This window comes from Gopherus evgoodei, chromosome 2, assembly GCF_007399415.2.
Source record: "Gopherus evgoodei ecotype Sinaloan lineage chromosome 2, rGopEvg1_v1.p, whole genome shotgun sequence".
NCBI lineage: Eukaryota > Metazoa > Chordata > Testudines > Testudinidae > Gopherus > Gopherus evgoodei.
This window is the reverse complement of record NC_044323.1, coordinates 105,678,545-105,705,167: the sequence shown is the minus strand read 5'-3', so window position 1 is coordinate 105,705,167 and position 26,623 is coordinate 105,678,545. Positions and strand designations below refer to the sequence as shown.

The following is a 26,623-nucleotide window of genomic DNA, read 5'->3' as shown; positions in this document are numbered from 1 at the left end:
GCAATGTTTCTGATATAGCCTCTAAACCCATTTAGATTCCTGGCATCTAAGGTCATGCTGCACTTTACTTAAAAGCTGACATTAATCTCTAAAATTTGAGTTAATCCAAACATTTTATTTGTAGCTCTGGAAATCTAGTTCATTCTTGCAATTGAGTGTCTTCTCTGTGTGCTGCTTTACTAGTCCTTCTGTTCGCTTAGCAGTTTGGTCAAGTAATTGTATTCTGCAGAAGCGAGGCCTTCTTCTTTGATTTGACATACACAAAGGTGTGATCCTACATTTCTATGTTTGACCCAAAGAGGGCTGTTTTTCTTGAGCTTGCCACTTGAGTTGCCTTTTAGACCATGAGGCCATCAGTCAATATTCAGTCACCACGTTGATGGCTTTGGTTGTGCCGAAGCCCTTAACAGGTAGGACCACCTGAAAGTTGCCATCTTCCTCTTCTTTTGCTTCACTATTACCTACTATTTTTTTAAAGGGGAGGGAATTGAGTTATTTCAGTTTCTTGTTAACATCTGATAAAGACAATGATGAGATGAAGTGTTCATGGAAATATGTTCTTTGGTCATGCAAAAATGTCTGCCTGTAAACCTCATTTTCTAACTGGACAGGTTTATTTAATATTGGTAAGCAAAAGCAAAATTTTACATACCTGGAATAGTGATAGAGCTCTAAAGTGTAGAGCTGGTGTTGGCAATATGAACTGGAAAGTAGTGTTGTTGTGTGGTTCCATGTTTACATCTTCTCATTTATTTCCATATAAAATTTGCTTACTTTTACAAGTAAAAATACGACTTTTCCTAAGAGCCATCTCACTAATGAAAAAATGAAACTCAAGCTGTTGGTTCTTCTGGCTGCTGCATAATTGCCCTTAATGATAGTTCTGTAATCAGAACTTTCTGGGTATTACTCTGATAGGGAAATGAGGTGGATCCTGTGCTAAACCTAGATGCACTAATTCTGCAGTTTTAAACAGTAATAAAAAGCAGTTTAAAAAAACTGGTTGTCATTATGCAGTGACCCTCAGAGAGGACTTTGAATAAACACAAGGAATATATCAGATTGGTTAGGAGGTGCAATTTTTAGTAACTCTATCTAATCAGCCTTCCTTAAGCATTATGGTTAGAGTCCTTCAGAGTGTTATATTAGCTCTTTCTGGATTATTATTGTCTGGTACTGAGGCATTCTTTGCTTCGTCATGAAAAATCTGTTGTTATGGGTATGCACGATTGTCATAGTGCACAGATGGCGCACCCATGGCAGCCCCCCATCAACTTTCCTCCCAGCACCTTCTGCCCACTGGTGGGTCTCAAAGATCAGCATCTCCCTGTCCCTCCCAGCGCCTCCCGCTCCCCACAAACAGGTGCATCACAAAGTGCAGGAGGGTGAGGGGAGGAGGGAGGATTTGGCAGGCTCGGGGGAGGGGACAGAACTAGTTGGGAAGAGGTGGGGTGGGAGTGGAGCCTTGGGGGAAGGAGTGGAGTAGGGGTGAGGCTGAGGAGGAGCCAGAGGTTCAAGCACACCCCCAGCACTTTGGAAGGTCAGCGCCTGTGACAATTGTAATATATCCATGTATATTGGCAATGTGGAATTAGATCCTTGTTTGTGATTGGATTAAAGCTAGGACAGCATGCACAAGAGTAGCATGTTTAACTTGTTGAGGATAAGCATAAAACAACCAGATAAAACAAATAACTTCACATAATTGTTGTGATTTACCATTTAATAACACTTAACACATATTTGTGATTCTAATTTTGGAGCCAAAATTCAGTGTATCTCTAAAGTTGTTGTGTTGTTACATCCATAGCCAAGTTGCTTTGTAGAAAGCCTCATCCCATTAGTCAATAAAAGAAGGAATGTCCTGTGTTGCAGCTTGTATAAAGATGTAGCACACTGACAGCTGTAGGTTTGCTTCCCCTCAACAGCTAAATCTGCTAAAATGTTCAAATTCTGGTTGGCTTGTATCATTAACATGAAAATCCAAATTATGTTGTGACTGGTTCACCTGGGGTGCCACCTGGAACTGGGGTCAGGGACGGCTCCAGGCCCCAGCACTCCAAGTGCGTGCTTGGGGCGGCAAGCCTCGGGGGGCGCTTTGCCGGCACTGCGGGGGCAGCAGGCAGGTTGCCCTCGGTGGCTTGCCTGCGGAGGGTCTGCTGGTCCCACGGCTTTGGCAGATTTCCCGCAGTCCACTGAAGTCGCAGGACCTGCGGACCCTCCGCAGGCAAACCGCTGGAGGCAGCCTACCTGCCATGCTTGGGGCAGCAAAATCCCTAGAGCCGCCCCTGACTGGGGTACCGCTGTGCCCTTTTAGCCACCAGCCTGGGCCCCCTCCCTGGTAAATAAACAAAAACACAAACTGAGCTTTAACACACTAGATAGGATATGAATTAGCAAATTCTCATCCTGAGTGATAAACAGGCTAGCAGATTCTTAAGGCACAAGCTGCCTTTGCTTTGCAGCTTGGGTTTCCCAGGTTTCATGCACAGGCTAGAAATCCCTTTAGCCTGGGACTGTCACTTCCCCCAGTTCAACCTTTGTTCCTCAGGTGTTTCCAGGTGTGTTGTTGTAGGGAGACTGAGGTACCATCATGATGTTATTTCCCCCTTTTTATATCGTCTTCCCAGTTGCTGGAAATCTCTTTTGCTGTAACCTGGGTCAAACAGTTCCCGTTGTGTAGTGCTATCTCTGAAAGGTTTCTGTTGTACACAGTTCCTGGGGTAATCCTTGTGCTTGTGTGCTGCATTTCCTCAATAAGCCATTAACATTGCTTGGCCTTTTTACTATTGTACCGGAAAGGCTGCTTGTGGGTGTTTTCAGCCTCACAACATGTTGCAGTAACACGTATATAGACAAACTTCATAACTTCACATATGACGATAGCACATACAATCCAATGAGACATTAATGTCTAGCAGATCAAGACTTAGAATCATACCTCACAAGGCATGTTTTGTGCAAAACATATCCTAATTATATGACAGTGGTGAATAGGGGAGTGCCAGGGTGTCTCATATGTTATTTCAGCAGAAATGCCACCACAAAATTTCAGAGGAAGCTGGAAACTAACTTGGTAAGGAGACAAGTTTAGGACTTTTTATTCATCTCTACACCATACTTCTGTCAAACATTCATAGGGTGTATTTAGACAAACTAAAAGGCAAAGTACAAGCCACATTGACAAATGCTGGCCTAAATTTCACTTCCTAGGATAAGCAAGACACATTCTCTGACTACCTTATAACTGATGTGAGCTTTACACTGTATCATGAAAGATGAAAGACGAAGCTCTGTAAGATCAACCAGGAAAGACAGTGCCTGAACCCATGGCCCTTTACAGGTTACAACCTACTATCAAGTCTGTCATCTTTAAATCAAAAGACTATTTGGGGGGGGGGGGGGAACCCACTGACCTGTTACCCTGTTGGAGAAAGAGATGGTCTGAGATAGCCAGGACCCAAACAGCATAGTGATTTATAGATTAAAATCAATATGTCAAATTACATTCGGAACCTAGTGGAGAATTTGGAGACTTAGGGGGCAGAACCTAAGCTGGTATAAGGTATCACAGCCTCATTGACTTCAGTGAAGCTATGACCAGTTATACTAGCTGAGGATCTGCCCTTAGATGTAAAGAGCTCTCTGTGGCTAGCACACTAAAAAGGAGGCTGCTTTCTGCTTTTGCTGTGTCTTCCAAATGATCTTCAGGGGTAGCCCCACGAAGAGTGAAGTGCAGTAATCCAATCTGGTGGCTTCAAAGGCTTGGAAACCTCTAAAGTCCACAATGAAATGTCACTGTTGAGCGGAATACAGATGGGGAAAAGACAATTGGCCCTCTAGTGGATCATTACTAATGAAAGGTAAATCTTAACTTGAGCCCACTAAATTAAACTGAAAGGCATGCAAGAATATGCTTGCTTTTGAGATTTCAATCACTTTTTGCTTTTCACTGGGCTTGAAAATATCACAAGAGAAGCTTTCCCCATGCTATCTTGATAATTCTGGTCCTGTCTGAAACCTGAAAGTGCAAAGATGCATGAAAGTGAAATGAGGAAGGTTGTGAGCCACAAGACGCTTGAATTTTAGGCAGCGTTTCAGGTCAGTTGTGCTTTTATTTGAGTTGGTTTGCCCATTCCTAGTTGTATACTAGAAACCTTGATAATGAACCATTTGAAAAATAGGGAAAACATTGTATGCAGTGATGTTGTAGCTGTGTTTGGTCCCAGGATATTAGAGATACAAGGTAGGTGAGGTAATATCTTCTATTGGACCATCTTCTGTTGGTGAGAGGGACAAACTTTCAAACTTACACATAGTTCTTCTTTAGGTCTGTGAAGCATACTCAGAGTGTCACAAATAAATATAAATTGGAACAGATTGTTTAGCATAAGTAGGTAACACGTATTTCAAGGGACCACTCAAGGTGAAGTGGTCTGTTAACACCTCTCCAGTTGTGGAGAGGGGGTGGGGTGAATTGTGGCTTGATGCAACTAATCTGTTCTGTCTTGTACTCAGAGCGTCACAGCTAAATACATTTCCCTGAACTAAAGAAGAGCTGCGTGTAAGCTTGAAAACTTGTCTCTCTCCTCCAACAGAAGTTGATCCAATAAAAGATATTACCTCACCCAGCTGGTCTCTTTTATATCCTGGGACCAACAGGGCTACAGCAATGCTGCATAGAACAGAAGTTGGTCCAGTAACAGAGATTACCTCATCCACCTTGTCTCTGAAAAATACCGAGACATTTTCCTAGAAACATTCAGTAGGCCTGCCAGGGCACTGACATCATTGTCCCAGAGTAGACTTGCAGCAATTGTCCTCTAAAAGTTGTTTTTTAAAACTTTGAGCTACTTGTTTCAATGGAATAGTTCCAATTAAACTAGCTTGTTCATTCTTTCATATGTATTGTACTTTTTGACTGAATTATGGTGGTGGTGGGATGTTCGCTCATACAAATGACCAATTTTAGTCGCAGAAAATTTCCCTGTGATAAGTACAAAACCTTTATTGCTGTCTATTGGCACTCGTTTAAGAGAGATCCTTTGATTTCTTCTATAATAAACACAGTATCTTATAAATCTGGCCTGAACTTCACCTCAGGATCATACACTGAAGAAAATGGCTGAATAGGATGCTTTTTCACCCACCTCAGTTACGTTGCATTTGTATCTTAAAGCTGTCCCCACCTCTTCACTACTTTACAATAGACCAAGCACCAAAAGAAAAATTTAGTTTGTATTACTCAAGTTTCTTGCAGTCATTGGGGTACACAAACCATCCTGTGACCTCTTCCTTCCCAAAAGTCCTTATTTGTATGAAACCCTACTATGTTAAATCAAAACCATTTTTAAAGCAAAATTGCTTTATCTGTGGTTTTGGTCCAGTTTCAGCATAATTTGAGGCCTATAAAAGCTCGTTCCCCACAGAGGCTTTTGTTAACTTAATACAGGATTTCTGTGTAACAAATGAATTTGGAGCAGTTTCACTTGTACTGTTTGGAACATTTTTCTTTTTTCTACCTGATTAGACATTAACGTTATATTTTCCCTCCACAGAGAGGTGCTTGGAAGACCATGAGCTCGTAGTCCAAGTCGAATCCACTATGGGAAGTGAAAGTAAATTTTTGTTCAGGAAGAATTATGCAAAATATGAATTCTTTAAAAATCCAGTGGTGAGTCTTATTGTCCAGAATGACTATAAAACTATCTGAGGGAGAAGCTGTTGCATACTGTATCTTTGTATAGTGCTTAGCACAATAGGGACCCCACAGTATATTATATATGTGGTTAATGAGCATGGTAAAGTCTTCGTTGTAGAAAACAACTTTCTTGAAAACAAGTTAACATGGTTGTCCAGAGGTGCTTTGCTTAACTTACGCCCAAAAATGAGAATCTTGATGGTTATTAGACTGCACAATCTGATTGTCTCGGGGTGGCTGTTGCTATGTCTAAGAATGACCATACAAAGGCAAAACCCAGCTTAGTTTCTCTGAGCAACAACAGTTCAATTTGTTCATTATCCTGAAAGTTATTAATTGATATGAAGCAAGTTGACCAAATAATGTGAATATCCAGACCTCTTTCTGCCAGTAATGAAGACACCTGTGGGTAACCTCTAAGGTGCTTGTCATGCCTGATTATTTTCCCTGTTTATCAGTATGTATGTTGAACAGGGGTTCGTAATAGGTGAACCTACTACTATTTTCTGGTGGGTTTCTTCTTTTTCCTGTACTGATCAGTGTAACTCTACCTCTCCTTTTCCTCCCCTCCCTTCTGCCTATGAAACTTCAGTTAGTTTCAATGATATAATGCAAAACCAACACAGTATTATAAGAAACTAAAAGCTATTGTGATTTTTAACAGTATAGCAATCTTTCTAAACTTATTCGGAAGCAGATTTTCCAACTTGTAAAGACATGGCCCTACGGGTGCGAACCCTAGTTGTATGCACACGTAGATATTTGCAGAGCCAGCTGCTGGTGTATATTTGGCAAACTGCCCCAGCCATGATATCTTGAAATATCTGGATGGAATGTACGTGATTTATAACCTTTGCATTTCTATAGTATGTTTCATCTGATAACCTCAAAGTGCACCAGCCATAAGCCTTTGCCACACCCATATGTTATGAAACATTATCTCAGGTGAAAAGTTGTTGAACTACCACATTTGTTTTAGTGATTTACCTAAATTGGTAGCAAAGGTAAGAATAGAACCCATAATGTTTGGCTTCCAGTCCCATGATCTCACCATCAAACAATGCTTCCTTCTTTTTCTATACCAGGTCAGGCCACTGATCCGTTCAGTCAGATATAAGCATCTGGTGTTGGCTAGTACTAGTACTTAAAGGAAGACAGTAAATTTAATCTTCATAATTCATCTGGCTAATTATATGATGGGGCAGGAGGTTGATTCCTCTTTCACCCTCAATCTGTTAGTGCCTTGAAGAATAAGACTTTTATTAGCTGAAGTAAAATGAATAGTGTTCCTAAGTGCAGTAGATTTTATTGCCATTTAGCTTGTTGGCAACCTTTTAATTTGGTTTTATAGATACCCAGGCATTCAGCGTTCTAACAATGATTAATAGCTCAAAGAGTAACTTAATGTAATTAATGTATACTGTAAGCATATCATGCAGTACACCAATGTACTTATGTGATAGACATTTTAAAATGTGGTACAGAAAGACAGCTAGGAAGAGGAAGTCTGAAATAAGGTAATCCTTTAAATATTTTTTTCTTTGATGTCATAACTCATGGTAAATAATGAGATCATAATACTGAGCGTCTGTAGAACACTCAGAGGATTTAGAACACCATGTTAGTGTCACACAAGATACTTGGTTCTAAAATAAATGACTACGCTACAGTGACGGTTATGTAAGAGGAATGAATGTTTACTTAGAGCTTGTTAGCATCTAGTCTGTGTAGCAGAGAATTCTGTACCAAGTGTGCAGATCTTGTGTGTGTATGTATGCATGTTCAGAAAATGTTGTATTCATTTTCCTGGAACACTTTTTAGCTAACTGTTCATTATGAGAAATACATTGACATTGCCCTGAACACAGTAAATATATTGGAAAAGATTTTGAAAGGGGATTTGTCTTGATAGACTGAAAGGTGTCAAGATTTCAGTGGAGTTGCTAAGCAGATGAGGAGGGGAAAGAACCCTGACAGTTACACATCAATGTTTTCTCATCATTAGAGTTTGGGTAATTAATATGATCCATTCTGGTGGAACTGAACAACCCAAAACAACATAAAATGGTGCTTTGGTTAGAGGGAGAAAACAGCTATTTTAAAGTACTTACGGGACACCCACATCCATTTCTGTAGTATCTGAACATCTCACATTCTTTAATATAGTTTTCCTCACTACACCCTGTGAGGGAAGGTGCTGTTATCCACAGTTTACCAATGGGCAACTAAGGCACAGAGAGGCTAAGTGACTTGCCCAGGGCCATGCAGAAAGTCTCTAGTGGACCAAGGACTCTAATCTAGATCTCCCATGTCCTCAGCTAGTGTCCTAATCATGGTACCATTCTTTCCCTCCATTGCTAGAAACCAGAGACTGTAATTCCTAACTCCTGTCCCTACCTCGAAAGCTGTGTTAGATTGAGTTTTCTGTTGTAGAGGAAGGAGAAGATTGTTATGGAGAATGTTCTTTATAGAAGATAAATTTATCCTTAATTTCACAGATGGAGAAATGTACTTATGAAATATTGCAAACTTTATTTAAAAAAAAAAAGCCATATCAATGTAGTTTGTGGTGGGTTTTTTGGGGGGGAGGGGGGGAGGGAAGTGAATTGGGCTTGAAAGCTTTAGCATCACTTAAGGTGTGAAGAAGTCTTTAATTCAATTAAGAATAACCATCATAGAAGGTGGAGACTGAAAAAGATCCATCTGATCTAGCCCATTAGCTAATACTAACTAACCAGAAATATGTAAATGCAGTCTGACTCCAAACTGTCTTTTTTTTACCCCCCTCCCCCCCCCAGAATTTCTTTCCAGAGCAGATGGTTGCTTGGTGCCAGCAATCAAATGGCAGCATCCCACAATCGCAACTTTTGCAGGTAATCTAAGACAGTCTTGTGCTAAAGTAGCCTTTATAAAGGGCAAGGGAGGAAGATTAAAGAGGACTGGAAATGTGATCAGGAAAAGAGGAGAGTTTAATTTAGTGTATGTTCATAATGTTGATTATTTTTGGAGATTTTAGCCAGTCTAATTTAGATTTTAAATAATTGTAAAAATGAACTGTTAGTAGTTAGTTTGCATATGCCCACTAAATTGCCATATGGCATTACTGTGGGCTGCTGTTAGTAGTGCCTATGGTGGCTAAGCTGTTAGAGCATTCTGTGTGTATATGATAAATGTCAGTTTGCTGGCCACCGAGGTTATAGCTGCACAGCAGCTAAAAGTTACTTTTCCAGATCAGATAGATATACATGCGTTAGCTTTGATTGAGCTAGTGAGCTAAAAATAGCAGTGTAGCTGCTGCAGCAAGGGTGGTGGGACAGGATACCTGGCTGAGTACAGTCCCATCCAAGACCCTATGTATGTACATGGACATCTAGCATGAGATGCTTAACTCACACCGGTGTTAAGCATCATCTTCTGAGGCACTTTGCAAAATCCCACTAGGTACCTATCTGCATCTTTATGTGCCTGAATACCTTTAGAAATCTGACCCATGATGGCCAGAAACAATCTATCTATTCACTAACTATGTTAATATTTCCCTTACCTAACACAATTTTCAAAGGCTGGCTTTGTGCAGGTTTAATTAAATGCCAGTTTCTATCCAAATGCAGCCTGACACAAATCCTGAGTAAAAAGTACTGTCGTCTAGTAAATAAGAAACGAGTTGCTCACCATTTGCTAACATAATAAAAAACGTAAAAATTAAGAATCTAAATAAATGTATATTAAGCTATATAACTGCTTTAAAAAGGTATGTTCTCATGGTTAGCTTGAAGTCGTACCAAATTTAGTGGTAAGTTTATTTGCTTTCACATAAACATATATCAGTGGTTATACCAACCAATGAGAATCAACCTTTCTTATAAAAATAACTATAAGAACTTATAAATGCAAAATAAGATTCAAACCAATGATTTAATACATCCTGAATGGAACTAAAGGAGACAAGAGAAAAGAAATATATGATAGATGCTTGCCTAAAGTTTTGTAAAAATTATATATATGAAACAATGCTGCATACGTATATTATACCTTATTCAGTTCAAAGCAGTTCAAAGTTCTTATAAAGGAGTATGTTGTGGCAATATGAACAGAGCATGTGCTTGGCATCCTAAGAGAAGCAGACATTGACCTCTAAGATTCTTTACCTCGTAACAGGGCTTACATGTTTATTTTTACCAACAGAATAAAAACCAGGGCAACACAAATATAGAAAACATCAAGTCTTCTATGGAATATTCAAAGGGCATGAAACATAAGTCCTAACTGACTAGCTTCACCCAATAGTTTTACTGGCTCTGGATTAGACAGTTTTTCATGTCTAATCAGCACTCTGACTTACAAATGTATTTCTAAAGTGACTAGGATTTTCAAAAGCTAGTCACCTAAAGTTAGGCACCTACATAAGTGACCTGTCTTTCAAAAGTGCTGAATGCCCAGCAGCTCCCACCAGCTTCACTGGGTTTACTCCTGATTTACACTCCATCCCTCTTAATTTATTTTGTCTTGCACAAGGTGAGAAGAAAACATAGCAATAGCTGCCAGGAGAAGCACTTCAGGCTCTGGTGGAAGATTGAGTATTTGAGGACAAAGAGGTCCTGAGCTCCATAGCCCTTGTCCTTCCCTGCTGGTAATCAGTGGTTTTAAATGGAAAAACTGCCTCAACAAAATTCAAATTTGTTAAGAAAAATTCTTACCAAATTCATGGCATTGCAGCAAATACATGTACTTGCAGCAAATACATGTACTTGCAGCATGCTTTAGATTAAAATATCTGATAACAATACTGCCTCAGCTAGATGACCTATATCTTCCAGCCCTACAGTTCTGTGATTCATTTGCCTGAATGCATATTAAACTGTTCCCGTTAGTTCACCTTCTAGCATCTCTATATAAGTTAGAAATAGCATACCAACCTAATTTCTTAAAATATTTCTTGGTCCTGACTTCTAGGGGCCTTTGTCATTGTAAAGATGTAGTTGAATGCAGTGTATTTGAGTTACTGAGTGTGAAATGTTCTGCTGCCTGTGCATATCCCTGGCGGGGGGCAAGGGGATGAGGTGGGGTGCAGAAAGGGGTACACAGATATTAAATTGTGGTGGATAATCCATGCATTGGCTGTTCATTTATCTAAATTTGCTGGATGAAGTTTTGCATTCCAGTCAGTTGTTTCCAAGCTACACTTGTTGGCACATTTCTAGTGGCTAGCAAGTTTCTTAGTCACAGGCAACTTATTAATTCTATGTTGTGTAAATGTTGGGTTGAAATATCAGTTCGTACTCATCAGTGCAAGAGGAATGGAGGTATGGAAGAATGGTTACATTCTGTATTGGCTAGCTCCACACCTGGAGCAAGGAAGACTTCAGTGCTCGTTGCCTGGTAAACAGGAATATGCCAATGTGCTAAGTGTAACTAAGGGACATCCAGACTACCCGCCATATCGGCAGGTAGCAATCGATTTACCAGGGATCGATATATCACGTCTCGTCTAGATGCGATATATCGATCCCCGAATGCGCTCCCCGTCAACTCTGTAACTCCACCAGAGCAAGTGGCGGTAGAGTCAACAGGGGAGCCGTAGCCGTCGATCCCGCCCCATGAGGACGGGAGGTAAGTTGAAATAAGATACGTCGACTTCAGCTACTGTATTCCTGTAGCTGAAGTTGCATATCCCCTCTTCCCCCCCCCCCCCCCCAGTGTAGACCCAGGCCTAAGGGAGTGTCTAGACCAGGGGTCAGCAGCCTTTCAGAAGTGGTGTGCCAAGTCTCCATTTATTCACTCTGATTTAAGGTTTCACGTGCCAGTAATACATTTTAACGTTTTTAGAAGGTCTCTTTCTATAAGCCTATAATATATAACTAAACTATTGTTGTATGTAGAGTAAATACAATTTTTAAAATGTTTAAGAAGCTTCATTTAAAATTAAGTTAAAATGCAGAGTCCCTCGGACCGCTGGCCAGGACCCGGGCAATGTGAGTGCCACTGAAAATCAGTTAATGCATGGCAAGCTGGGGTGTAAATCTACAACGCTGTAGCCTGCCATGCACTATCTGTCCATGTGGACACTGTGGACACCAAAAGTTCCCTAATGCTTGTTGACCTACTTTGCTTTGAAAGAAGATAGCAGCTCTCACTAAGGAACATTCAAGTCAGTTACTGTGACCGACTCATCCTTGCTACAGGTGTGGTGCTAATTCTGTCAATGTTTCTAGTACATAATCGTATAACTTAATATTTTTAATTTTCATCTCCCACAGAACTTTTTAAACTCCAGTAGCTGCCCTGAAATTCAAGGTTTCTTGCATGTTAAAGAGTTGGGTAGGAAATCGTGGAAAAAGTTATATGTGTGTTTGAGAAGATCAGGACTTTATTGCTCCACAAAAGGAACTTCAAAGGTATTTATTTATTTATTTTTAAAGAATTGTGCTACTAAAATTGTTGGTATGTAAAATGAATTTCTACTTACAGTAGATTTTTTTAATATAAAAGTTTCCACAGAGTTTTCTTTTTAAAAAAAAGAGATGATGCAAAACAATAAATACATTGTGGGCAAGAAGCAAAGACGACTTGGGTCACTACATCTCTTCATCTTGAAATATTCATCTTTGAATTTATTCATTATAATAATAATAATATACTCAGATATACATGTGCTTTTAATATATAAAAATATATATGAGGATACCGAAGTTGCATTAAATGAGAATTTATGGATTTGAGAGAAAACACTTGCTTCATGAGTGAACTTCTTATAGGTTTATTTTAGATGGTAACTAAAAGCTGAATTATTAAATTTGAAAAACGAAATAACAATAATCAGAACCAATATAGCTCTATAGAAGGCAAAACCAGCTTTACGCATCATTTCATCATACCAGAATGTAAATGTTTGTCAACTTTCAGCATAAACCCCTACCCTTCTCCTGCTATTGTGTAGTTTTGCTAGGATTGGTACTTTTTTTTGTTGTTTTGGAGTTTTTTTGGTCTCATAGTATTTTCCTTGCAAGCAAATATCTCAGAAATACAGCTCAGTTTGTCAGTATGCATCCTGAGAACAATTTTAACTTTACATTTATAAACGTATAGTCAATCTGAAAAGGTCAAACGGTTCATTTTATTGTATGTTAAATAAAACTTCAGGTGCTTAGAGAGAGGCAGTTTAAATGTGCATACACTGCCCTCTGATGGATGTTATTCTTCAGAGAAGGTATGGCTGGCATTGAAATGTTTCAGTGGTTTAATCCTACAATTTAAAAGGTACAATATTTCCACAGGAGCCAAGACACTTGCAGTTGTTAGCTGACCTAGAAGACAGCAATATCTTCTCATTGATAGCAGGCAAGAAATTGTATAATGCTCCTGCAGACTATGGATTTTGTGTAAAGGTAATTCCTCTCATTAACTTGTTCCCAAGGTGGAACTGAAATCATTAGCATTTTTTTTTAGCAAATTTGTGATACCCTTACTCACCATGTGTAGAAGTTTACTCACTAAGTAATCCTATTGACTTCAGAAAGACTTTTGGAGTCTGATACTAGGCAGTGGAAAGGTGAGGGTAGGAGGGCAGCACAGTCTGACCGAAAGGGATAAAACTTTGCACAGCAGCAAATCGAGTAGCAGTGATAGTTGTTCCAGGCTGTGCATTTTACTAATATAGTGATTTCACGAGGTTCCACAATGGAAAACCTAGAATTGCATGCTTGGATATTACTCTGGGGTTTAGAAGCTCTGATGTTAGTTACATGAGAGGGCCCCTTAAGCTTTAAATACATAATGTGCGGGTCATGGACATTTAATTTCCGGGTGGCTGTATTTTAAGTATCAGTGCTTCTGTGCTTTGAAAACCCAGTACGTCTTTTGGACTGGCAGGTTTGAGTGCAAAATCATGTTGGATGGCCTTGGGGTTATATGTTCAGACACTCATTCCAGACATTCACATGTACCCTCTGCTTTTCATACCTTAATCACTGTGAAAAGGAAAGCTCCTTATGAGAGCAAGTGCCCAAATTACATAGCAGAGGATCGTACTCTACATGGAGGTAAATGCACCAATATAACAAGCAGCTTGTTTGCACTTACTTTAAAGCAGGAGGTCAGTTTGAAAAATGGAGTAAAGTATACAGGGTCGTTTTTTAGCTGTTATGCCTGGCCTACCTGCAGCTTTTGTACTGGTATAACCATGCGAGTTAGGGAGATGAATTTTTTTTTTTTTTTTTACCAATAAAGTTGTATCTGTACAACCACTAGAGTGGTTGGAATTATACCAGGATAAAGATACTCCTACTGGTGTAGTTTATGCTTATATGGGAAGGGGAATAAGACAGAATACGTTTTTACCAATATAATGCCTTCCATGCTAGGGATTGTGCTGATATTAACTAAGCCAGCTGAAGTGGTACAACTTTTGTATATAGACACTCCTCAGTGTGCACCCCTCTCTCATTGTTGTCACCAATGTGTCTGGTAACATTTTTTTAAAGCACCTAAATCCAATTGTCTGTCATTTGGGTACTGAAAATAAGGCTGTCTACTGTGTGCCTTTATGCAACAGGCCTCAGGAGAAAATCTGAAGAGAGGAGTGGGGAGACAGGCCTGGGAGCTGCTTTTATTGATGTGTTTCAAGGGTTTGTCACGGTAGAGGCAACGGAGAGGAGTTCCTCATTTCTATGAACTTGTCTCTACCAGCAAGTACTGTTTGGCTAGAAATAAACTCTCTCTCCCAGGAATGATGGCTAATGGAGACATACTGAGTTAACCAGGGAAAGCCATTTGTATAGGCATTGAGGGGGGTGGGGTAGAACTCTCCTCCTGTCTGATATGGGGTTCTCTAAGGCAATATATGTAGCTCCTCACAAGGCAAGTCTGACATTCTCTGGCCTCTAGTCTGCAGAGGTGTGGGTAGCTCCAGCAGTAATACTTCTGCCATCTGCAGAGGGGACAGCAGGCGCTGTTAGAATGGATAATTGTCAGGTAAAATTATCTATCAAAAACATAAACTCCCTTTTTTTTTTTTTTTTTGTTTTAATCACCCACAGTCTTCCTTATTTCAAGTGCTCAAAAACCACTTTCAAGTATTTTATTAATCTTAACGTGAACAGTAAGAAGGCAAGAAAAAACGCTCAACAATAAGATAGTGGTATCTGAGGAGTAGTGTGATTAAGGTACAGGACTGAGTGTTGGGCGATCTAGTCCCTGCATCCAGTTCTGCTGCAGACTTCATGTGTGACCTTAGATGAGTCAGTTCATCTCTCTGCCTCCGAGTCTCATCTTTAAAATGGGGCTGACAAAGCCCTTATTCTCAAGGTTATTTTGAGGATTAGTTTACTTAAATTGTACAGTGTCTTGATAACCTTGGATACAAGATGTTTGAGTGGCATACTGTTGTAAAATGGCAAAGGTTACAAACTGATCACTCTCCTTTTATTGGGGACCAGTCAGGGAAGTTGGTTCTAGACTTTTCTCTCCAAATACATTTTTGCCTCCACTGAACACAAGTTGAGTGTGAACGAGTATTTTCTTGGTAAATATTTCCCATTTTCTTACTCTCTGTGCCTGCATTTCCTAGACAGTATATGTCAAGTGCTGTTGCTTTCCTGTTAAACATAACTGAATTCCCTCTTACATTTTGTAGCCCAACAGAGTGAGAAATGAAACTAAGGAATTGAGGTTGCTGTGTGCTGAAGATGAGCAGAGCAGAACATGTTGGATGACTGCATTTAGACTCCTCAAGGTACCTACTTTCTCATAACCTAAATTAGGCTAGGTCTGCAGCTGTCTTCATATTCTTGAGAGATTTCAGTTTTCCCATACTGTTGTGCACTGAATACACAAGGCAATATTTTTATGAAAAAATCCCTAGCTACTCTTATCGAACTGCTCACTTACGTATCCCAAGGTCAACTATGTTCTGCAGCAGATACTTCCATTTTGGAAATTAAAATACTGGATACAGCGTTTAATCAGAAGCTTGTGACCACAGCATTAGATGATATTCATCGCACATATAAATAAAACACAATCCTGGCATGGCAAAATATGAAGTATATGTTTGCCTCAAAAATCGAAACAATCAGTGGTTTTAAACTCATCATGTCAATGCAGAATCTTTATTAAAAAAAAAAAAAAAAAAACCAAAAAACCCACCAAGAGTTGAGGTCAAGTATTTAAACAGTGATTTTAACTAGTACGAGATACTGTCTAGTGTCCTGTTCTAACTTTTTGTTTTCTATTTCCTAAGGCAAATTGTCTTTTAAAAACTGTAGTGGTTTTTTTGCACGGTTGTTTAACTGGTGTGGCTTCTAATAAAACACGATTCAACATCCGACCTGGGTCAAGAGAGCAAGGAGTGAATATGTTTTTCATTGGAATGGGTGCATGGAAGCAGACTTATCAGTGTACTCTCGACAAAAAGAGTAGTACTAGCTTCCTCACTTGGCTGGCAGAGTGGTGGTGTAGTTCAGAGTCTTGTATGATAGATTGTGTTGGGGTGGGGTATAGTGGAGAGAAACCTCGGTGGGAAACGATCTTTTGTGTTCTAGCAGAGAAGCAATGGACTGTCTGGCTCCCATCGAGGAGGAGGTCCGTTAGAAGTACCCTTTATAAATTCCAACCTTGAAAATCTTATGTGGAGAAGAAGACCCTGGAGGCTCTCAAAACCTTAGAGCCTCACTTTTGTCAAGGGCAACATAAATTCTCTACCATCTCATCCATGAAAAGCCTCCCCTCCATGCTAACTCTCAATTTCTATGCTACAGCTTTATGTGAATATTGTGAGGTGAATGCATAAGAATTCAGATCCACGCAGGCAACACAAATTTAATGTTGTCTCATTAGACTTAAATATTCCCAAGTGACAAAGGGGTGCCCAACTGATGAGAGACCTTGAAGGGCCAGATTTCAGAGGGTGGGTACTCAGCACTCTCTGAAAATCAGAGGTCTTTAAGGTGGGTTAAGAGTCACCCAGAATCACTTGTCACATTTGAAAATGTATGCTCTAGATTCTAGTGAATGCATTTATAGCATCTCCATACACAATGTCATGTCGTAACCAAAAGGGCAACTTGATGCTGGGGTCAGCCAATGTTGTGTATTCTTGAGCCTAAATAGGAAGTTCAATATCAACACTACAGCCTGCAGTGCTCTGGTAGGAATGTGGCACTGTCTTAACTGCAGGGTAATTCTACAACCTCTGAGGTTAACATTATCACTTTCTGTTGTAATCAGTTATCAGTGGCCAAACAGTCCCTCACACATGTTTACCAGGAAGTATTGCACAGTACACAGAAAGTACATAGTAGTAGTATACTTACCTTACTCTGCAGCATTTTTATCCCCAGACCCACTCCTCAGTTTCAAGAGTTTGTCTGGTTTGTCTTTAGTCCTGGCTAATTTCCAGACGAGTGGGATAGAAAGTGGTAATTTTAAATTTGTGTTGTGTGCTGTGTAATTTTTATCCCCCAAATTACTAAAAATATTTAGTCTTGAGAAACAAGTTATGGTAGTCCAGCTGTCATGAATTGTTTCTCTAGGTGCCAACTCAGGGATGTGATTTCCACTGTTTAGGCCTGGTCTACACTAGGGGGCGAGGGTTGATCTGAGTTACGCAACTTCAGCTACATGAATAACGTAGCGGAAGTTGACATACTTAGATCTACTTACCGCAGTGTCTTCACTGCGGTAAGTCGATGGCTGACGCTCTCCCGTAGACTCAGCCTGCGCCTCTCACCCTGGTGGAGTACCAGAGTCGACGGGAGAGTGCTCAACAGTTGATTTATCATATCTAGACTAGACGCAATAGATTGACACTCCACTGGATCAGTCACTTCCCGTCAATCCACCAGGTAATGTAGACAAGCCTTAAGTCACAGGAGTTCTTCTACATACTTTAGGGGCTCCATTATTAAAGCCAAGCAAAGTAATCACAATTATTAACCTTGGCTATTTTATTATATAAAAAAGGAAAAGAAAACAAAAGACAGAACACAAATGATAAATTGGCTACTACAATTACAGTCTCTTCCGGGTGCCACTTTGTAGACAGTAGATACTGCACCCTCGAGAACTGGCCCTCCTTTGGTGGAGCCACTTTTCGCTTAATAAATTGAGACCAAGGTCTTATTCCCAATGTTGCAGTGTATCATTAGAAAACCAAGACTGTTTATAAATGTGCAAAAATTTTGTTGCAAGGCAGGTGCGTCCTGTTGATTTTTAGGAATAACAAACACTTGGTTTACTTTGCCCAATTATAATCTTTACTAAAACTTAATAAATCAAAGGAATGATTTAAATCAGTTATTCAGAAACCATTTATGGATCTGTCTTAAGACAGACCAATTAATGACTATTAAGAATCCTAAATTCAATTAACTCCCACTATTTTTCTGTTTATCAATGGGAATGTCTACACAGAAAAGAAAAACCTGGAGCTGGCCCATGCCAACCCACTCGGCCTCTGGGGCTGTTTCATTGCTGTGTAGGCTTCCGGGTTTGCACTGAGCCTGAGCTGTGGGACCCTCCCACCCAGCAGAGACCTGGAGCCCAGAGAGTCCCAGAGCTTGGGCTCCAGCTTAAGCCCAGAAGTCTACACAGCAATGAAACAGGCCCGCAGCCTGAATCTGCAAGCCCGTCAGTTGACACGGGCCAGCCACAGGTTTTTCTTTGTGCTATAAACAGACCCAACACTTAACCCCTATCTCCACTCCCGAACTATCTGGTCTAACTATGTGGTGATTACCAGGAGAAACTGTTAACATCTTAAGTTAAAAGAGCATTTCCATATCCCAATAAAATCACAAGAGTTTTTAAATCTAATCTCGTGGCTGTGGCTGTGTGTGTTGGGGGCTCACTTCAGAGTTTTTATGATCTTCTCCTTCCTATTTTAATGATATTTTAAGAAAACATCTCTCAGGCTTGTTTAGATTCAAAGTTGGCTGCTGTCATCCCTTGATTGGCTCCATGTCTTCAGGTTTTGGTTATGGTTACACCTTCAGCTTCTGAATAAGCAGTATGCTTAATGGACATGCAATATGCGTCTAATTGTATTTGTTCTCTTGTGGCAGGAAAACCTTAGATAACTTTAAAAGTTAGTTTTAACTTCCTTTTTATCCAGGCATTTCTGAGAGAAGTTCAACAGGAACTGAAATTTTTTTTTTTTTTAAAGTCCAAACACTCTTGTTCTTTTGCATAGAAGTTTTTTAGTTCTCCAAATAGGCTTTTAAAGTTAAATAAATTCTTAGATTTTAGCTTAAATAGTTATGAAAAATCATCAACTTCTTTAATAACAATTTCTGCAGGGATGATTCTTCTTGTCTTCCTGAATTGGGTGAGGGAATTGCTGCTTGAGTATGCCAGATAGTTTGCTAAATAATCCCCATTAATATAAATATTTTATACATACGTCAGTAATCAGTTTAACAAAATCATTGGATTCCATGATAGTACATAACACATTTTAGCATTTACATAGCAATGATTTTAGGAATTACATTTCACCAGGGCTTGCCATCTCAACATTTAAGAAATAAACAAAGATTTTCTACAAAATATTTCTCAAGTATAAACGCTTTTCTTAAGGCTTCAAGGAGCAAGATTTTAGAATGACAGAAATAATTCTCTTTACTTAACATCCTCTTGAAGTCAGGACCTAACTCTTTTTCAAGGTCTGTTGTTTGAGATAAACCATTTCTTTTCAAACTGACATTTTAGACAACAGATGTGTCCTGTTCTCTGATAAGATGCTCTGGTTTAGATGCCTTGTAGGCCAATCGGTGTATACCAGTCGCAGTATACAATTTGCAATTAAAAACTGCTATCAGATATTCTATACCGGGGTCGGCAACCTTTCAGAAGTAGTGTGCCAAATCTTCATTTATTCGCTCTAATTTAAGGTTTCGCGCGTCGGTAATACATTTTTATGTTTTTAGAAGGTCTCTTTCTATAAGTCTATAATATATAACTAAACTATTGTTGTATGTAGAGTAAATAAGGTTTTTAAAATGTTTAAGAAGCTTCATTTAAAATTAAATTAAAATGCAGAGTCCTCCAGACGGGTGGCCTGGACCTAGGCAGTGTGAGCGCCACTGAATGTCGGCTCACATGCCGCCTTCAGCACACTTGCCATAGGTTGCCTATCCCTGTTCTATACCAAGCACCAATCACAACAACCAAGCTTACATCCATTTTTCAAAACATAGCTCATAAGATATTAGTATTAAAAAAAAAAAAAAAAGCAAAACAGGAATTAAAAATGCATTTCAGAGTTAGTATAAATATCCCTAGGGGTAATAAAATTGGTTTTATCTCCTTGGACACTTGAGGAATTTGTCACGTTGACAGTCAACAGAATTCCTAGGAGTTTCCGTAGCTTGGACATTTCATATAATTAAATAAATAAAAATATATGCCTGTGAGGAACTTTTTCTACAAGCACCATATGCATGAAAGCTGTGATAACTATCTCCTAAGATTCAGTAAAGGTACAGACGAGTTTGTAATGACCTAACATTAGAAGAGTAAATTTATAATAATTTTATCAAAGTCACTTTTGCATCAGTAGTGAAGTTCCTCTATCACACATGCACATATGGAACTGCAGCTTTTCAGTCCATTCTCTCAGTCCACGTGCCCTGATTGCGTTAAGCTCTCATTTTCCAAATCAGAACTCATTGATTTGAATGCTCTCCAAATTATCTAACCCGTTAATCTTTAAGAACAATTCTCTGTAAATTACAGTACAGAAAATCCTTTTCCCATTTGTAAGGGAATGCAAAACAGGCTGTACTAGATAAATGTACTCCAGGATGTGCATGTTGTTTCTTGTATCCTGTACTGTACCTGAATATAGAATGTGTGTCTGATTTGTGCAGATCAGGGATACTCAGACCTCAGTGGCTAAATCACGCTGTTTTAATATTATGTGCTGCAAAAGAGCCACAGGAGACACATTAAATGCTACATCTATACCAGTGATTCTTCGACTGAGGCTTGTGAGCTGCAAGTGTCTCTTTAATGACCACTAGCATAGTTCTCTCTCCAGTTACTTTTTACTGAATTTTGATCAACTAACTGTCCAGGCATGGCATAAATTGAAGCCATTATTTAAGATTAAAAGCCATATGGAAGGCGCGGTCAAATACTGATTCTCAAATAAGAACATGTATTATAGTCTTATCTTATTTTTTCTACAGTCGTAGCTGCACATGCATGTAACCTTTGTCATGCAAGATGTGTAACATAGTTATAGTTCAATGTCTCATTTTTGTACGTGAGATTGAAGTACAGTACCACTGTTACTTCCTGTTGAAATAACTTTAATTATAATAAATTATGTACATTTAGATAACAGTAATACTAATGTTAAAGTCAAAACTGAACTGGAAGGCTTAAATCAGTGTGTTTATAGCAGAGTCTAAATGTATACTATCTATGTTGTTGTTTTCTGTGATCTCTAAAGGGTATTTTGGTGGGAGGAGGTAGACGAATACTACTGCCAGCTCCTCTCCCCTCAATTCTGTGAGAACTTCACTTATCAGAGGCATACTTCCATTCCAGCTCAGCCTCGCTCATTCCACACATAAAATTGCATCATGCCCCCTGTGCAGTTTGGAGCTATGTAGGCATAAAGCCAGTAGAACATTTGCAGCCTTTTAAGAGAACTCATTACATAGGTTCATAGATTCATAGACTCTAGGACTGGAAGGGACCTCGAGAGGTCATCGAGTCCAGTCCCCTGCCCTCATGGCAGGACCAAATATTGTCTAGACCATCCCTCATAGACATTTATCTAACCTACTCTTAAATATCTCCAGAGATGGAGATTCCACAACTTCCCTGGGCAATCTATTCCAGTGTTTAACTACCCTGACAGTTAGGAACTTTTTCCTAATGTCCAACCTAAATCTTCCTTGCTGCAGTTTAAGCCCATTGCTTCTTGTTCTATCATTGGAGGCTAAGGTGAACAAGTTTTCTCCCTCCTCCTGATGACACCCTTTTAGATACCTGAAAACTGCTATCATGTCCCCCTCTGTCTTCTCTTTTCCAAACTAAACAAACCCAATTTCTTCAGCCTTCCTTCATAGGTCATGTTCTCAAGACCTTTAATCATTCTTGTTGCTCTTCTCTGGACCCTCTCCAATTTCTCCACATCTTTCTTGAAATGCGGTGCCGTGAACTGGACACAGTACTCCAGCTGAGGCCTAACCAGCGCAGAGTAAAGCGGAAGAATGACTTCTCGTGTCTTGTTTACAACACACCTGTTAATGCATCCCAGAATCATGTTTGCTTTTTTTGCAACAGTATCACACTGTTGACTCATATTAAGCTTGTGGTCTACTATGACCCCTAGATCTCTTTCTGCCATACTCCTTCCTAGACAGTCTCTTCCCATTCTGTATGTGTGAAACTGATTGTTCCTTCCTAAGTGGAGCACTTTGCATTTATCTTTATTGAACTTCATCCTGTTTACCTCAGACCATTTCTCCAATTTGTCCAGATCATTTTGAATTTTGACTCTGTCCTCCAAAGCAGTTGCAATCTCTCCCAGTTTGGTATCGTCCGCAAACTTAATAAGTGTACTTTCTATGCCAACATCTAAATCGTTGATGAAGATATTGAACAGAACCGGTCCCAAAACAGACCCCTGCGGAACCCCACTTGTTATACCTTTCCAGCAGGATTGAGAGCCATTAACAACTACTCTGAGTACGGTTATCCAGCCAGTTATGCACCCACCTTATAGTAGCCCCATCTAAATTGTACTTTCCTAGTTTATCTATAAGAATATCATGCGAGACCGTATCAAATGCCTTACTAAAGTCTAGGTATATCACATCCACTGCTTCTCCCTTATCCACAAGGCTTGTTATCCTATCAAAGAACGCTATCAGATTAGTTTGACACGATTTGTGCTTTACAAATCCATGCTATAGGCTATTCCCTATCACCTTACCACCTTCCAAGTGTTTGCAGATGATTTCTTTAATTACCTGCTCCATTATCTTCCCTGGCACAGAAGTTAAACTAACTGGTCTGTAGTTTCCTGGGTTGTTTTTATTTCCCTTTTTATAGATGGGCACTATATTTGCCCCCTTCCAGTCTTCTGGAATATCCCCCGTCTCCCATGATTTCCCAAAGATAATAGCTAGAGGCTCAGATACCTCTTCTATTAACTCCTTGAGTATTCTAGGATGCATTTCATCAGGCCTTGGTGACTTCCAGGCATCTAACTTTTCTAAGTGATTTTTTACTTGCTCTTTTTTTATTTTATCTTCTAAACCTACCCTCTCCCCGTAAGCATTCACTATACTAGACATTCCTTCAGACTTCTCAGTGAAGACCGAAACAAAGAAGTCATTAAGCATCTCTGCCATTTCCAAGTCTCCCGTTACTGTTTCCCCCTCCTCACTGAGCAGTGGGCCTACCCTGTCCTTGGTCTTCCTCTTGCTTCTAATGTATTGATAAAAAGTCGTCTTGTTTCCCTTTATTCCCATAGCTAGTTTGAGTTCATTTTGTGCCTTTGCTTTTCTAATCTTTCCTCTGCATTCCTGTGTTATTTGCCTATATTCATCCTTTTGTAATCTGACCTAGTTTCCATTTTTTATGTGACGCCTTTTTATTTTGTAGGTCACGCAAGATCTCAAGGGTAAGCCAAGGTGGTCTTTTGCCACATTTTCTATCTTTCCTAACCATCGGAATAGCTTGCTTTTGGGCCCTTAATAGTGTTCCTTTGAAAAACTGCCAACTCTCCTCAGTTGTTTTTCCCCTCAGTCTTGTTTCCCATGGGACCTTACCTATCAGCTCTCTGAGCTTACCAAAATCTGCCTTCCTGAAATCCATTGTCTCAATTCTGCTGTACTCCCTTCTACCCTTCCTTAGAATTGCAAACTCTATGATTTCATGATCACTTTCACCCAAGCTTCCTTCTACTTTCAAATTCTCAACAAGTTCCTCCCTATTTGTTAAAATCAAGTCTAGAACAGCTTCCCCCCAGTAGCTTTTTCAACTTTCTGAAATAAAAAGTTGTCTGCAATGCAGTCCAGGAACTTATTGGAGAGTCTGTGCCCCACAGTGTTATTTTCCCAACATATATCTGGATAGTTGAAGTCCCCCATCACCACCAAATCTCGGGCTTTGGATGATTTTGTTAGTTGTTTGAAAAAAGCCTCATCCACCTCTTCCACCTGATTAGGCGGCCTGTAGTAGACTCCCAGCACGACATCACCCGTGTTTTTTACCCCTTTTAGCCTAACCCAGAGACTCTCAACACTTCCGTCTCCTATGTCCATCTCCACCTCAGTCCAAGTGTGTATATTTTTAATATATAAGGCAACACCTCCTCCCTTTTTCCCCTGTCTATCCTTCCTGAGCAAACTATACCCATCCACACCAACATTCCAGTCGTGTGTATTATCCCACCAAGTTTCAGTAATGCCAACAATGTCATAGTTGTATTTATTTATTAGCACTTCCAGTTCTTCCTGCTTACTACCCATACTTCTTGCATTTGTATATAGGCATCTAAGATACTGGTTTGATCTTGCCTCCCAGGTTTGCCCTGACCCTCCTTCCTCACTGCCATTATAGCCCGGGCTCCCTCCTGTTTCCAATCCATCTCCCAGGTCTTGTTCCCCACTTACCTGTGGGGTTTGCTCACCTGTCCCCGTTAAACCTAGTTTAAAGCCCTCCTTACTAGGTTAGCCAGTCTGTGCGCAAATAAGGCCTTTTCCCTCTTCGAAAGGTGAACGCCATCTGTGCCTAGCAGTCCTTCCTCGAATATCATCCCGTGGTCGAGGAAGCCAAAGCCCTCCTGGCGACACCATCTTCGCAGCCAGGCATTCACCTCCACAATGCATCTGTCTCTGCCCGGGCCCCTACCTTCAACAGGAAGAATCGAAGAGAATACCACCTGCGCTCCAAACTCCTTAACCCGTACTCCCAGAGCCCTGTAGTCACTCTTGATCTGCTCAGTGTCACACCTTGCAGTATCATTTGTGTCCACATGGATGAGTAGCATGGGGTAGTAGTTAGAAGGCCGGATAATCCTCGACAATGCCTCTGTAACATCTCGGATACGGGCCTCTGGCAGGCAGCATACCTCCCGGGATGAACAGTCAGGGCGACAGATGGGTGTCTCCGTCCCCCTCAGCAGAGAGTCTCCAACCACCACTACCCTACGTTTCTTATCAGTGATGGCAGCAGACCTCCCAGCCTTAGGGGTACAAGGCTTCACCTCCTTAACTGTTGGGGGTGATTTCTTCTCTCCTGTATCAAGAAGAGCATAACAGTTATCTTTTACCACAGCAGGAGGGTTTGCAGCAGGGGTGGAGCACTGCCTGCTGCTAGAAGTAACCAGCTGGCTGTGTCCACCCTGAGCCTCCTCCTCCACTGGTGTCAGTAGTCCTGTCAACTGGGACAGCTACGTCAGCTGTCTCCACATGGATACTGTCCAAGAATTGCTCATGGTTATGGATATTCCTCAGCCTGGCCACCTCCTCCTGTAGCTCTCCCACCTGCTGCCTGAGAGATTCCACCAGTAGGCACCTTTCACATTGGATGCCACCCCCAGCCTGGATATCAGGAAGTGGAAATTGCAAATTACAGTGTTTGCAAGCCCACACCAGAATCTGGGTAAAAGTATCCATGCTTTGGTGCTCTGTCTGGCTACAGGCGCAGGTGGAGGAGACAGAAGCAGTGCTGGCACAGGTGTTGCGGGTCCTCCTCACTATTGTAAGCCTCCCTCTGTCAAACTCTCTCAAATTCCCGGCTGCAGCTCCCTGTCCGCTCTGCTCTGCTGTAAACAGAAAGGTTTTGGATGTGGCTCAGTTTCTAGGTTCAGGGGACCAATGGGTCACAGATGAGACCGACAAGGGAACCCCACTCCCTTCTTACTCCCCTTCCCAACTCCCTTGCAAAACTCCCTGTTAACAGCTCCTGTTCACTAAGCTCCCTGGTCGCTTGTGCACAGCTTTATAAAGCCCTGGCCTGAGTGAATGCCCCGCCCACTGGTTAAGGCTCAGCCAATTACCAGAGGCTTCTAGCTTTCAAACCTTCCTGGTAGCTCCGCCTCCAACTGCCAGCTACAGCACACGGTCCTTCAAACAAACAAACAAACCAAACAGACTGACAAACACAAGCACTACGTATGCTCTAAAAATCCCTGTAAGTTAGACAAATCATAGCAAGACCATTGAAAGCCACATATGGCCCTTTGGTGTATCTCCCTGCCAAATTTTTAATCTCTTAACGCCAACCACTGAAGGGTTAGAGCTATTATTTTTAAGTCCCATTATTTAAAAAGGGGTGGCAGGGGAGATGAAAGTGTGCGTTCTCTCTTCTCAGATAACTGAATCAATTCATCAGTTTCACTCAACTGTTAAAAATAATTTGCTCTGAGTGATGAATCTGCCAACTTTCATCCTCAAAAGTTTTGAGTAGCTGAAAATGATCTTTTTAGAATTGAATCAGTTGTACAAACTTTATAGACATCACTGTGTTCTCTGCCTAAAATTATAGCAAAATCTGCTTTAACTGGAGAATCCAAGGGATCAGCAAAAACTGACTATCCAAGTGGGCTTCTCTCTAAAAGATGAATAACACTGTAGTGGGAGCCTTTGAGCTATTCTGAAGTGGTGGCTGATGAACAGGAGTTGCTAAGCAGAGCTGATCTGCATGTGCATATGTATGGTTCATATTTGGGTGTGTGGATAAAGCTATTCATGGGTATTTAGTTTATATATGTGGAGGTAATATCCTTGTGATAAAATTACCATGCACGTTTGGCTGCCTCATCTGCCCCATGCTCATTATTATGTAATCTAATTTGCCGGAGGACTATTTCTGATACCGAAGTAAGGATACAGTATCCGCTCCAATGCAAGTGGCATTACAATAGTTGCTATAAAGAGATGCAGTTGAATGTTTCTTTTC

General features: G+C 40.4%; 1 protein-coding gene across 3 annotated transcripts in view; it reads left to right on the top strand.

The window, feature by feature from the left end:
- GRB10 (growth factor receptor bound protein 10) overlaps positions 1-26,623 on the top strand; it is a 159,944-nt gene that overhangs the window by 120,486 nt on the left and 12,835 nt on the right. For all 3 annotated transcript variants that reach the window (XM_030551470.1, XM_030551471.1, XM_030551472.1), the window contains 5 exons: positions 5,559-5,674; positions 8,500-8,574; positions 11,959-12,096; positions 12,976-13,086; positions 15,333-15,431. In XM_030551470.1, coding sequence (XP_030407330.1) covers positions 5,559-5,674; positions 8,500-8,574; positions 11,959-12,096; positions 12,976-13,086; positions 15,333-15,431 — 539 coding nt within the window. The remainder of the gene's footprint in view (positions 1-5,558; positions 5,675-8,499; positions 8,575-11,958; positions 12,097-12,975; positions 13,087-15,332; positions 15,432-26,623) is intronic.